At 38.2% G+C, this 15,395-nt stretch overlaps 1 protein-coding gene across 4 annotated transcripts in view; it reads right to left on the bottom strand.

Annotated features, from left to right (window-relative positions):
- Positions 1-15,395, bottom strand: part of TAPT1 (transmembrane anterior posterior transformation 1) — an 82,277-nt gene that overhangs the window by 29,765 nt on the left and 37,117 nt on the right. The window contains exons 4-6 of one of the 4 annotated variants that reach the window (XM_044417703.1): positions 13,777-13,844; positions 9,895-9,918; positions 1,073-1,235 (exon numbers count right to left, since the gene is read on the bottom strand). In XM_044417703.1, coding sequence (XP_044273638.1) covers positions 1,073-1,235; positions 9,895-9,918; positions 13,777-13,844 — 255 coding nt within the window. The remainder of the gene's footprint in view (positions 1-1,072; positions 1,236-9,894; positions 9,919-13,776; positions 13,845-15,395) is intronic. The other 3 variants (XM_044417701.1, XM_044417704.1, XM_044417702.1) reach the window with 3 other exon arrangements.

The raw sequence follows: 15,395 nt of genomic DNA on the forward strand, positions 1-15,395 counted from the left end.
ATCAAGGCCCTATCCTAGAGCTCTTTCTTGAGGCAATTTTTGTGGTTCTTGCAAGTCTGTTTGGTGAAGGCTTGACAATGAACACATCTGTCCATGATATGTCTTTCACCTAAACAGAGCAGGTGGATCGAGTGCGTGTCCGTAGACAGCATCTTCGCTCCGCATTGAGTACACCTTCTATAAGCAGAATGCTACACCATCAAGGGAGAATATGAGAGTAAAGGGTAGAAGAGAAAAAGGATGGATGGGTTTTTTTAAAAATTTTTGGTGGGGTGGGATATGTGAGGGGATGGGGAAAGAGAAGGGTTTCTGAAGGAGGGTTTGAGGTTGGGAAACACTTGGATTGTGAAGAGAAGATTTAAGGAACTTTTAAAGTTTTAAGATGAAGTAGAAGTTTGTGAGGGAAACTGAAAGTAATGAGAGAACCCAAGGAACAGTGAAAGACAGTCAAAAACAGACTGGCGATGGAGTAGGGAGTCCACCCATTTATAAGAGGGGGTGGGGGAGCGGCGTTCCTGCCAAAAATGTTATTAGCTGAGAGGCTCTTCTCAAATACAGGCACTGCACAGGCACAACAACCATATGTGTGATGCACAGAGACCACCACCACCACTAATAACAACAACAGTAACAATAATAACAGGTTGTGTTGCTGAAGGACTTTGAAAATCAGTTTAATACAAGAATTTGCTATTCAGAGAAACAATATAAAAATCCTATACAGGTTGCCTATATTGGTTTTTATGAACCCAGCAATATTTATATTTTTTTTCTAGGAAGTGGGATATGAATGTATCTATTACTGTGTTAAATCGTTTGTTGTTACGTCTGAACAGAGCAAATGTCTAGCTAGACAATTTTAGGCATACTTAAAACTTGGCTACTTAATAATCCTAAAAATGATTATAGTTATATACAAATATATTTACGGCTTGTTACTGTTTAAGAAAAATACAAATTTACCTCTAAATTGGCAAAAAAGACATAGAAAATCAGACTGTCACCTCAAGAAAATTGTTGCCTGATATATCAAGGGAAGAAATTGTGCTTTGAACATAGTTATCACACCTACCTCAAGCATATTATAGATAATGTAGAGTTTAATGACAGACTGTCCTCTTATCAGGTGGTACATCATAGAATAGTCAACATAATGCATCATGAAGTAGCAGATAACCAGTATAACTCCTTTGAATATATCACACACCTGAGCAGGCTGCAGCAAACGCCTATCACTGAAACACATAAAGCAAACAAACAGTACATTTCATATATTTCTCACTGTAGCAACATATTGCTAATATGAAATCCTTTTTCAAATTAAAGTAAGCCCAAAACAATTGATTATAAAGCTATTTCTTATCAGAGTGTATGTCACTGGGCCTTCTCTCCTTCAGTCAACATGTGGCAACAACCATTCTATCAGTCTGCAAGCAGAGATGAGAAGCAGGGCCACACCATCAGCTCTGCTGAATGACCATCTAGCTCCTTTCCACTTGAATAGTTTCCATTGTAAGAATAATTAACTCAAAGAACTGGTATCTGAGATTAGTTTTTCTCCTTTCAGTTTTCCAGCATTTTCTATTTCTATAGTGTCATTTAGATGGTATGTCTGCAGGTAAGGCCTGTCCCAACAAACCTAAGCTCAGAAAACCTTTTGGCTATATGAACACGCTTTGTACCTAAATAGATATAGATATGCATTCTGTTTTAAGAACAAATGTTGCACATTACTACAGGTTTTGTGACCAGTAAAATAAGGACTGATGAATTATACTTATCTCTTTTTGTATAGGCCACTCAACATATACATTTTCATTTCTCCTTTTAAAGGACATTGAAACTGATTTGCAGGAGTATACCTATAAAGCTGTTTTGCTGTAAGCACAAACTATGCAGAAGTTTTCTGAATTAAACAAGGCCAAACTTTATTCTAAGAAATGACCAAAAATATCCAAAATATGATCAGCAAGTAAGGTGATTAAGAAAATGTTGTTCATGGTGTGTTGTATAGCTTTGTACTTTGGAAGTCAAAAATTTTACATGCAATTATATGAAATGAGCAACGGAATTGAAGTATACTAATGGGAGACCATAAAATAAAGCATAGAATACAAAGTATCTTGCCATACAGATAACAGATGCTGATGTGGCTTGCACATAATTCTAACCCATTTATTTATCCTATTAATTGTTGAATTCTGGATTGTAGTGATGTACAAACCCAGCAGTGTTAGCAACTTTGTTTATTAACTGGAAAAAAAAACCCAAAGCAACAAAAAAGTGACTCTATAATTCGGGTTCTGAATTCTGTGTTTAAACCATGGGTTGTCATTATGTATGACGCCAGAACTGTGGTTTGTTTCTTGGCTGTTTCACCATGCTATAGAAGCAACAAGCAAGAGTGGTAAAAAAATAAGCCACTCTACATACCAGTACTACAGTGCCACAAAGGCATTTAGGATACAGAGAATGGATGAAGGAGGGAAACAATGTTCTGTCACCTGATAGAAAACACTCTGGACTGGCAACAAACCCTGGATTAACTATGGGTTAAATAAATCATGAGTTACCATTAATATAACCAGTTTGTTGTATAGTTGGATCAAATGCAAATTATACCAGTTAATGGGGGTCTGTTTGTGATTACCTAATTTCTGAAATTTCTTGCTCCAGTTCTGCTGGTAAACTGGGAAAGGAAAATCTGACTTCTTGGGGAAAAAGTTGTGGCAGAAATAGGGGGTAGAATTCTACCTTGATAGAATGTCAGATCTTAAATCAACTTCAAAGAGGGATTTAAAACCTGATTTGTTCTGAAGATCATAATTTTTTGTCATTCAGATGAAATGGGCAATGATGCAGGCAAGCTCCAAAAGGAAGATGATGGATAATACTTGGCAGCAAGTTAACTGATCTGTAATCTGTCGGTATTAATTCAAAAGATAGGTGTGAACACATCTGTATGAAGAATTAACTCTTGCCACATATTAGAAAGATAAAACTGGAATCATGTTTTAAGGCCAGAGTTCTTACTAAAACAGGAATTTTTAAAACAATTCAAATGCACAAATGTAACATTAATTACTTTAAATGCTCAAGACAAAATTATCCCTTCACATACAAATGTAAATACTACTACAATATCACATTTTTCAATATAATAAATCCAGCTTAGTCTAAACTCAGTTACAAGAAAATTCACTAAATTTAGGCACTTTTTTTGTTTGTTGAAAAGCTTTTGGCTGTGGGACTCACCCTAGTGTCTCCTGGGTATTTTAGGTTTTAAATGATATCTAAGATGTCACCTCTTCTAAAAGTCAAACTTGTGGCAGTGCTCTGGATCACTTAAATAAGAGCAGGTAGCCCAAATTCAACAGTAAAATGAGTCAATAACCCTCATATGCCTTACCTGGACTTCTCAGTGGCTTTCAATACCATCAGCTATGGTATCCTTCTGGACAGGCTGGTTGAGTTGGGAGTTGGAGGTACTGCATTGCAGTGGTTCCATTCCTACTTGAATGGCCACTTCCAGAAGATGGTGCTGGTAGACTGTGGCTCTGTGCTGTGACAACAGTGCCATGGAGTACCACAGGGCTCTATACTTTCCCCATGCCATTTAACATCTACATGAAACCACTGGGTAAGGTCATCAGGAGGTTTGTGCTGAAGTGTCATCAGTACACTCTACCTTTCCTTCACATCTAGTCCAGGTGATGTGGTGATGTTTCTGAATCAGAGTCTAGCTGGAGTGATGGGCTGGATAAGGGCCAATAAACTGAAACTCAACCCAGATAAGTCATAGGTGCTGTTGATAGATGGGCCCCCTGCCTGGATGGTTGATGTGCACCTCTGTCCTGGATGGGGCTGTACTCCCCTAAAGGACAGGCTTTGGAGTCTGGGGGGTACTTCTGGTGCTGTCCCTGGAGTACCTGATGAGCTCTGTGGCTAGGAGCACCTTCTATCAACTTTGGTTGATATATCAGCTGTGCTGCTATGTGGATAGGCAGAATACAGCAACAGTGATCCATGCTCTGATAACCTCTTGGTTAGACTACTGTAGTGCTCTGCATGGGGCTGCCCTTGAAAATGGTCAGAAAGTTCCATTTGGTACAAAACAGAGCTTGTCTGCTAACATGAAATGGCAGGAAACAGCACATAACACCAGTGCTTTACCATCTATACCGGCTGCCGATTGACATCTGGGCCCACTTTAAAGTACTTACATTGACATACAAAGCTCTGAACAGTTTAGGACCTGAATATCTGAAGGAACATCTCCTCCCATACATTCCTACCTGAACCTTAAGATCATCCTCTGAGGTCCTTCTACGGGAGTCAACATTAAAGGACATCAGGAAGGTAGGGCTACTCAAGGAAGGGGTTCTCAGTTGTGTTGGTTCATTTATGGAACTCATTCTCCAGAGAAACATTATACATCTTCTAGCACTGGGCACATTTTTCTCCCAATATTTTGACAGTTAAGTGATGTATTTTTTAAGAAAAAATATACTTGTTTTTAGGTAATTGCTAGGCTGCTGTTTAATTGTTTATGTTTATTTTAATTTTGTTTATTATTTTATTAAATTTTGTTCTTTTGGGTTGGCTCAGGTGCAGGACTGATGAAATATATTGTTACTGTAATTGTATTGTATTATGATTATTTTGCTATTTTATTATTTTATTGTATTTTAATCTAACCTTATTTTTAATATTGTAAACTGTTCTGAGAGCCAAATTGCTATGAAGGACAGTACATAAAAGCCTGCACAAGCAAGTAAGCAAGCAAGCAAATAAATACCTCATCCTCCCTGAGTGCTTTTCTCTTCATCTGACCTTCCTTGTATTGGAAGTGAGCTCAGCTGAGTGAAATTCACTTGGGGAAGGAACTATGGGCAGGTAAGAGGCAGGCAAAGGGATCTGCACTGTTCAGTAGCAGCCTTCTTTTGTGGTAAAGGCAGACTGTTTTTATACACACAAAAATCTATAGTCACATCTAGTTTGACTCCAAGCCTTAGTACGAATCTTCAAAATTTACTAACAGCACACAAGAGATAACCAACTGTGCACAACTTAAGAATAACCAGAGTATGCAAATAAGTGCTATTAGCTCAAAACTATGAAATTCCATTTTCCCAGCATACAGTGACAAACATAAGTAATGTCTACATTTGAAACTTTTTTCCTACCAGAGCTATTCTACATCTAACAAATTATTTTTCAAAGCCAACTACTGTTGGTCAATTGTGCTCTGTAAGGAAACCTTTGTACTAACTTTGCGATGTTCATTCATGTTTTCAATATGTTTTCCTATAAGATCATCTAGTTCTCAATCAATTGTAATCAGAGCTACCTATACTCTACGACACTATCATAAATAGATTCTGTACCCATTTCACACAGAGTACTGACTCCATCTGCTGGTTGTAAAGAACATCTAACAAGCATTGTTGACCACAAATAAGATCAACACAAATACACACATTTTTACTGAATACTATTCAGCAAGTAGAGAAAACTTGAGGGTTTCATTGCTTGAGATTGGCCCATACCAAATTCTAAGTTCATTGTTGTGTAATATCAGAGATTCTGAATCTAATTCTGAAAAGTGCCTCCTCTCCATCCTGGGTACTCACATCCAGTTTTGATTTGGCCTCAGCACCCAACTTCTTGCATAAGCCTCCTTCTCCATCACCAAGATGTTTCTGAGATTTGACATCAATATCAAAAGAATTCACATCAAAGGCAAGGGCCTTTATCTTGTCACTGAGTGCAAACCTGTTTGTTTACTTAAACTTCACACTAAACCATAGTTTGATTTGACATCTGAATTTAGTCAAATGTCTGACCCTCTCTGTTACTAAATATTTTTTTTAAAAAGCCCAAAGGTACAGCATACTGTATCCCAATCAGAATGAAAAACAAAGCGACAAAATATGCCTCAGAAATACTTTGGTAAGTAATCAGATGCAGAATAGGTCATCAGGTTTTAGAAAATAGCAAGAGCTTGCTTCAAGGCAGTATATAGTAGATATTTAAATTTAAGAGAAAAGATTAACTTAAGTGATTTAAAACATTTTCCATTTGGAAAATATCATAATATTGCTTTGTAAAGAACAAAAAAGCCCTGAGTGGGGAGCTGGAGTCACACTATAGAGAGGTGTTCCATAGTTTTCCAGTTTTGTGTATATCTGCAGGTGTGGGATTGGGTAATAACCTAGCCTCTGGTGGTGCTTCACCAGCCTGAGCTAACCACAATGGTTTTAGGAGTGATGATGGAGTTTCCTCAACATCTTGTGCTGAAAAACTCCAAGACACATGCTGAGGCCTCCTTGTCAGGAGTGGCTCAGGACTTCGTGGCCTCCAAAGCAATCATGGTTTTGTTCCAGTTACTAACCTAATGAACTTTCTATACTTACGCCATCATGAACAGATCACTACTTGCTGAGATGTATGCTTCAGAGCCCCTGCAGGAGTGGCAAACCAATTAAGAAGATCTACCTGAGGACTGATGGCTCTTGGGGATTTCCTTGTCACCTCAAGCAGACAATTCTGCCAAAGCCCTATATGACCAAAAGAATGGTCATATAGGGCTCAGGAAAGCCTGAGCAGTGCACATTAAAGCTCCTCAGCAGCCTGAGTGAAGCCAAATGAACTTTTGTTTTCTGAGTGATGTAATGTGTAAGACAGCAACTGAACTTGATACTGATGAAAGTCAGGATAGTGACCAATTTGTGTGATGCTCTGCAGATAAAATAGATCATAGCTGTGTCACATTGGATGTCACAGTTCAAAAGTTCATAGCACAGTGTCCATGGGTTGCATGGCACCCATAAAGGGGTCTTCAATACAAAGCATTTTATTCCTCCCCTCTTAATATACATTCACAGATTTGTATGAAATGCATACAACTTTCCAGCAATTCTGCATAGCCTTTAATAAAGGCAGATCAAATCTCCAAATATCGGAGAATCCATTTCTGCTGACAATTTGATAATTTCCAAGAAGCAGGTAAATTATGTAAATGAGTATGTACACCAGTGAATATTAGAGACTGTCCCAGTACAAAATTTATCAGTTTAATAGCTTTTTCACAAAAGAAGCAACTGCTGGACATTGTCAAAATATACGAGTATGCTTAAAGAAGCATTAGCTGTACTGCACTCTTAGAGTTTACCAAATTATTAAAGAGGCATTGTGCTTTCCAATAGTCATGAAACAAACATTTTTGCTAAGTAAGATGCAAACCAAGATCCACAGATGTGGCAGCCAGATGCCAAAATGGCCATCAACTGCTTTGGTATTTTGTGGTGGTCTCACAGCAGTTTCTCAAATCCTAAGTGTATCCCGGGTACAACACATCTCGGCCCCTTTGCCATAGTTGATACGGATGGCAAAGTTGTGGATGTAACTTTGCTCCTGATTGTCCAGCTATAACGGCTATTTTTCACTTTGTACAGCCCGAGAATATAGAAAGGAACCTTGGAGAGGTTAGGCCCATCACTTGTGGGACCCTTGCCCTTTCTGTTTCATAAAAGCAGGTGGAAGAGGGAGACTGGTTGAGTCAGTAAGGATTGCAGGAAACATGTACTTACAGAAAGATGTGGTTCCAGTTTGCTTGAAAGAGGCTGTGATGAGACCTTTGTATGAAATGAGATGAGACACAACTCTCCCTGAACTCAAATGTTTGGCTAATTTCCAGTCAGTTTTCAGTAATCAACTTTGGGCAAGGTCCTAGAGTATGTGCTGATTTCTCAATTTCTTGATGAGCTGGATTTATATAAAAAGAGATGTGGAGGTCTTGCTCTTGTGCTGCATCATTAAATGAATTTACAATAAGACACTAAGCTCATTCCTCCCTACAGAGCTGTCAAATGTTCACCCTTGCCTTCCTATGTTATAATGTACATTTCCTCCTCTTTAATTCAACCAGTGCTTGCTTGCGGACATGAGTGACTCTTTTCTCTACCCATAAGTCTTCTCCTCCTTCTTCATTACACCAGCTGGGTCCTCATTCCACTTGTTCTCCAGTCAGTCTGTCACTGCACAAAGTGGGCCTAGCAAACCATGCTTTGCCTCACAGTTGTTTACCTCAACAATTCCCATTCACACACCCAACACATTGGTAATTGCCTTCCAAAAAAGCATAGCAAGGTAAGATTGCATATGCAACAACATGATAGGCAGAAGGGACAGTGGATGGTGTTGGAACACATTGCTCAAACACACCAGTATAATCTAGCATGCAGTATAAAGGCGGTAGGACCAAGCTAAACAATCTAGATTATACTCAGTGTTTTATCAATAGACTCCAAATGGTATAAATGTCTTTATTATTTACATTCATTTATTGAAGACCTTTAAGGTATTAGTAAAGCAAAAATGAATTGTTTTAAAAAAACAGAGCACAATTTAAAGGATGGTATAGTAATATGTACAGTGACATTAGTCATATTCAGGTGTTCTCTCTGTCATTAAGTTCTAAATGCAAGGAGTTGGAGAGAGGATGAGCATGCTAGCTTCATCCTCTCCCTCACCATTCCCTCATTGTCCTCCACACACAGAAGGGCACACCCTGCAGAGCTGAGCTCCTTTATTTGTGCAGGTGCCTAAAATTCTGGGGAAAGTTTACATTGATATTTTCTTCTGGAGACAATCATACTTTGATACTTACATTGATACTTTCTTCTAGAGACTACTACATACAGTGGTACCTTGGCTCACGAACTAAGTTCATTCCAGGACTCTGATCGTGACCCAAATTAGTCGTGAGCCAAGTCAAATTTCCTGACAAGGTTCAATGTAAATAAGGTTAATCCATTCTGTAACTATTCTTTTTTTAGTCTCAAAAATTTGAAGCAAAGTGACAAAGAACAACAAAGATTGCGGCCATCTTGCTCCCACCCCGAGCACGAGCATGGCCATCCCCCCCCCCCCCCAGCACGACCGCGATCGCACCCGTCTTCCCTGCACAAGCGCGATCGCAGTCATAGACAGGTACGATCGCGGGCACGCTCAGGGGGAAGATGGGCTTGATCATGGGTGTGCTGTTAGGGGAGACAGGCACGATTGCAACCATCACCTGATGGGGAGTTCGCGACCTGGGGCAAATTTTTTCAGGAATTTCTGTTCACGACCTGATTTGGCCATGAATTGAGGCATCTGTGAGCCAAGGTACCACTGTACCAGGAAAACATTTGAACCTATGCTGGACACACAGACGAGATTCTATGGATTTTTTCCTTTGTACTGTGCATATAGGTCACAAGCTGTCTCATTTCCATAATTTCTAGTGCAAGACACAGGTTGCCATATTGTTCAAACTCAGCAAAGGGTGGGCAGTAGGGATAGCTATTGAACCTTCCTGGAACCCCAGAAAAAACCAAAGGTTGTGAGGTGGTTTAGATAACATAGAAACCCACAGCTGGAGTGGGCAATTATGGAAATTGAGGCTGCACTTAATTAGCACACACGTGGCTTCTGTTACTCTCCTGATTCTGCAAACCTGGCTAGAGAATGCCTCACATGCGTTGGCCATCAAGCAGCTACAAACACTGTAAGATATACATGTTATGCATTCAGGTGTAATCTACGAGTTTAAGGACATGTTTAACAAACCCTCACACATAGTTTTAGATGTGCCCTTAAAATCTTAGGTTGGAAACCCACGCATTACACAGGTATACTCAATTGAGTTCAGATTGCCTGGAGCCACATGTGTGGGAAAGTCTTGGGGAAGAGGTTCCTTGTTTGTCTGGTGCTTTAAAGCATGCATTTTGCATAAGAAATATTTAACAAAAGCTAGTAACTTCCTTTATTTGTATGATGTTTAATGAACCAAACAACCACATGCGCACAGACAGCACAACATGCTAAAAAAAGAAAACCATCACCAACCTTATTCTTAGGCTTCGGTGAGAGCTGTCTCAAAACAAGTAAGGCAAAAATGAGAAAATGCATGATAATTAATAAAGTTTCAAACACTTTCTCAAATAAATTTATCATAAAAAATAAAGAAGTGTGGTAGCTGATATGAGAGACAGTAACAGTCATTATTTAAGATCATTGGTGCAGTTTAATATATTTTAGTACAATTGCCTTTATGTTTTTGTGTAACAAAGTAGAACTCACACTGGAAGGTAGAAAAGGAGCAATCAGATAGTTACTATATTGTTGCATTAAAAATAGTCTTCCTAGCGAGAAAAGTCACTATTCTACAGGTCATGAATCCATAATGTGGAAACCATGGGCACCTCCAATAGAGTTTGAATATGGGTCCCCAAAATGAAGCCCATTAGCACCCAGAAATACTGTTTTAATAGTTCAAATGAAAATATTTTCCTTATTTTAAATATACATATATGGATCTGCACAAAATGCACAAAACTTTCTAACAGCTATACAAAGGTTTCAATAAAAGTAGACTAAATATCCAAGATGGCACCCATATGCCATCGGTTCACATATCAAGTGTGTTATAAGGTCCTCAATCCATCTAATTATAAGGAACGAGTGTTTACCCTTCCTTCCTCACACACTTTATTCCTGCTTTACATTACTTCAATTACTATTATTTAAACATATAGCCCACCTTACACCTTATGGTCTCAGCACACATTATATATTGCTAAAACAACATAAAGCAACTTAAAACTACCTTGAAAAGCTCAGTTCACATCACTCACATAACTGCAAGGAGATAAAACCACCATCTCATATCCTCCATTTGCCTCTAAAAGGCTGGGTAAAGAAGTGTGTCTTCCCTTGCCAATAAAATGCATGTAATACTAGATGTACCCCACAGGGCATGGTTTTCCACAAAGTCAGGGTCACACACAAAAGCCTTTGCATGTACCACTTCCCCATATACCTGTAAGGGCCAAATTATTGATAACAGTGTTCCCCTGCTGATCTTAGCACTCAGACTAATTTACAAGGAAAGAGGTACTCCTTCAAATACTGGGGGTGCCAAAAATGTATACACATTTTAAGAGATGTTATCTATATATTACTTCTTGAAGGTGGGTGTGTTCAATGTATTTTCGGTATCAGCATGAAGAAAAAGGAATAATAAATAGAAATAATGTAATAATGTAATAAACTTATTACATCTAGACATTAACTTTTCATTTCCCTGTAAAAAATACCCTTCCTCCTTGTCTAAAAAATGTGTTAATTGCTGCCTTGAGCTCTTCATTGTCAGAAAATCGCTTTCCACGAAGATCTATTTTAAATTCGGGAATAGGTAGTAGTCACTGGAGGCCAGGCCCGGGCTAAAGAGTGGGTGGTTTATTTGTTCAAAACCACAGTCTCGCACAGCAGCCTTCGAAACACGCGCCGTGTGAACGGGCGCATTGTCGTGAAGAAGCAACACACCTGCAGTCAGTTTTCCCTCCTTTTTTTCTTTAATTGCTTCTCTTAAATTACGCAGAGTGGTTGCATAAGATGCTGTGTTTATGGTTTCACCTTTTTTTGTGTACTCGATCAATAAAATTCCCTTTGAGTCCCAAAACCCTGTGGCCATGATTTTTCCGGCCAATGGAGTGACTTTGAATTTCTTCAGAGGGTCAGCACCTTTTTTATGCCACTGCATGGATTCCTGCTTACTTTCAGGGTCATAGTAATGAACCCAAGTTTCATCTCCAGTAACAATCTGGTCAAAAATACTCCATGGATTGTCACCACAGAGCTTTAAAAACTCCCTATAGAACTCGACTTGCACTTGTTTCTGAGGCGCCATGAGCATTCGCAGCACCCATCTTGCACAAACCTTTGAAAGGTTAAGATGGTCATGAAAAATAGTAAATATGGTACCAACAGATAGGGTTGTCATCTCTGCTAACATTTTTATTTTTATTCGGGCAACTTTCAATACAAGTTTCTCAATTTTTTTCACATTTTCTTTTGTAGTGGCAGTAACCGGCCTGCCCGAGTGAGGGTTGTCTTCAGTGCTCTCTCTGCCCCTTTTAAATTCATTTGACCACTTTTGAACAGTAGATAATGAAGGTGCAGAGTCCTGGCAAACAGCCACCATCTCTTCGTGAATGATTTTTTTGACTTTTTCCTTGTTTTGTAAGGAACTTAATCACAGCGCGGTGCTCAATTTTCTTCAACATTGTCACGTCAGTCATTACAGTCGTCTTTCACTGAGGATTACTAGGGAACTAATGATCACACTTATTTGAAATTTTGCATGTATACCCTCAGATAGTGTCATTAGCTAATGAAATAATTAAATTACCCACATCAATAGCAAATCAACCCGATATTGAGAATACATTGAACGTATGATAGCAATGTGAAATAGAACATTCACTCAAAAGATGGGGGTACTTTGGGAAGACATTGAAATGGCATGTGGAGTGATACAAGTGGACATTTTGGTTAATGTTGCTCAAGTAGTAGTTTGTCATAATCAGAAGTGTCTGGATGCTGATGGTAACCACTTTGAGCAACTCTTGTAATTGCAGAAGTCAAACATGACTTGTATTCATCTTTTGTTATCAGTATATATTAACTATTACAATTTTAATACAGCTTTTTCCTTTTTTAAAATGTGTACACATTTTTTTTGGCACACTCTGTATTTGGGACCCATTATTTTAGGCTTTGTAAGAAACATTGTGGAACCTTTTGGACTGGGGTGATCTGAGCATTACCTGTGCTACCTGTCAGCAGAGAGACTGCTGTATGCTACATTAATTTTAGCTTCTGAAGGGTCTTCATGGTGGGCTAACATGGAGTGCAGTCCAACAGCACTAAGCTAAAGTTGTCAGAAAAGTCTGAACCACTGAACTTTGGTTATTGTAACCTGACACATCAGGATAATAAAGCGGAATCATGATTATCCTAGTTTGTTCACTGGCGTTCAGACAGTGTTCCATTGTTCCGACATAATGGGGGACTCAGGATAAGATTAATGTGCTAAAGTTATAACAAATGGAGGAAAGAAGGAGCAAGGGGGAAGCACTTAGCACTGATGCTTCCTAAAGCCATGGCTTCAAAAAACCATATTTTATGAAGTCAGGATCAATTGTTTAAACCAGACCAATTTATTATACAATAAAGCAGGGGCCATGGTTTGAAAAATACTTCATCTGCATTATATAAACATTTGAAACTAAACTTGTTTGAGACTGAATTTAATCTGAACTAGGTTTGAACCCAAAGGTGCTACTTGAGGTGACACTTCTATTTGAGCAAGTTAATTCACCAATTTTCCGCAAATTCTCTCCTTGTGCTGCAGATCCTAACATCATATCACATGGCATACCCCTACCCTAGTCAGCAAGAGCTGATTTTCAGGGTACACAGGAAGATACAATGACTGTGAAGTGGTTAGAAAACTCTGTTGTAGAACTGGAGCTCTTCTTGTACATCCGTCAATTCATGCCACTGTTATTTCCAATCTGTTAGCAGCAGAATTTTTCCTAGATCATTTGCCCACTACTTTTTGTCACACATCAACATTATGAAAGAAAAAGGAACCAAATATCAATCTTCCTGCAAAATTGTTTCTCTGGAAATTGATAGGACAATTTCAAATTTTATGTAGGAATGTACTCTGATTTAATTATTCATTAGTTTTTCAAAATAAGCTGTCCTTCAAATGACAGCTTTTGCTTTTCTTTAAAGTGTTCCTCACTAATGGACACTTGAGAAATTTATAACCAAGTGTTTGTTAATAGTTTCCTGCATTTTTAACAATACTACCTTCAGTTTATGAGGTGGCAACATTTTAAGTGATACCATAGAAGAAAAATCAGGATATATACTCACCGTGGAGAAGTTCCATGTGACATCACATTCCATCCTATAAAGGAAGTGAAAGTGCTCTCCCCTTCAGTCTAATTTACAAGAAATAAAAGAGAGAGAGAAAGAAGGTTGTAATGTTGCTACACTACGTACGTTGACCATCATGGAATAGAGGGAAAGTGATGTTGAAAGCTTTGTTTTCCCTCATGTAAGCATGTACAGTTTGCAACAGGAAAAGGAAATTTTCCCCTTTGAGATGAAAAAAATGAACCACATCTGCCTAAATAAGAATTTTTGGATAGACAAGCCTGAACCTCAGCAAAAGGATCAATTAAAAGTTTGATGAAGACACACAAACCTACTAATGTCCACATCAGGCAAAAGAAAAAGGAAATTAAAAACAAAGAAAGTCTGCATTTCTAAAAAGTTTTCTTTAACAACTTTTAGGTGGAATTAAATAAATACTTGGGATTTTCCATGAATGATGTAAGCTATGCTTATTTATATTGCAGCATGTACCAAGTGTGATTTTCATAGTCAATGTCTAAGCATGTTGTCTGAACTTGGTCTGCACAGTTTATTGGATTGGCAAGCTACCCTCCACTAAGCCCACAACAGATCATGGCTTGCTGTTCCTCCTCCCACAATCCATGCTGCCCAGGTTTGGGAAACATGACAAGCCATTCATGGCTGGTGATGAAAGAAATCATGCCCCATGGAAACTTAATTTACAAACTAGATCACTATCTATCAAAAGAATAAAAGGTGTATGGTTCCAATTAGGAGAAAATTTATGTTTATTCTCTTACACAAAATATACTGCTGCAAACAACAGTAATATATAAATATTACAGGGGATTCAATAATCTAAATATTGGGATATAATGGTTTATGCTATTATATCACAGTACTTCTGACAGACTTAAGTTACTTAAAATGTGTGAACTTCAGAACAAAAGAAAAAAATAATCCTACCGAAGGAATATATAAATAGTACAGGGGATTCAATAATGATCTAAATATTGGGATATAATGGTTTATGCTATTATATCACAGTACTTCTGACAGACTTAAGTTACTTAAAATGTGTGAACTTCAGAACAAAAGAAAAAAATAATCCTACTGAAGGAAACTGTATATATATTTCCACAAAAGAAATAAGACTAAGGTGGAGGGAAACAACTATTTTCTGGTTATCAATTAGGACAATTCATAGCAAAAGTTATGGTAAGGCTGGCCATAAATGTAGATACATGAAGAAAGAATAACATCTTGTTGAGAATAATACCTTACAGCTTTTCCAGAGAGCAGCTTTCCCTCAAGTTGAATTAACTTTTCCCAAAGTTAAATCAGCAAGTGGGAAAAGTACAGTGATTCATTACTGTTTTAGTGGTTTTTCATAACTGTTTTTCTTTTACACCATGCCACAATTGCTGGTTATCCTGCTGGATCCCTACTTGCTATTTGGACAAGCAGGAAGTGACACAGGCTCATTGAAGTTGCTGAAGTCAGGTGCATTCAGGCATTATGTCTGACACTCAAAAACAAGCATTTGAAACCACCCTTAAATTTTCAGGCATCAAAAGATACCATTTTTGTTGTATGGTTCTTCCCTAACAAAAGCTATAGATGAAAATAAAACC

The sequence above is a fragment of the Varanus komodoensis genome, unplaced genomic scaffold, assembly GCF_004798865.1.
Source record: "Varanus komodoensis strain SLA01 unplaced genomic scaffold, ASM479886v1 scaffold9, whole genome shotgun sequence".
Lineage (NCBI taxonomy): Eukaryota > Metazoa > Chordata > Lepidosauria > Squamata > Varanidae > Varanus > Varanus komodoensis.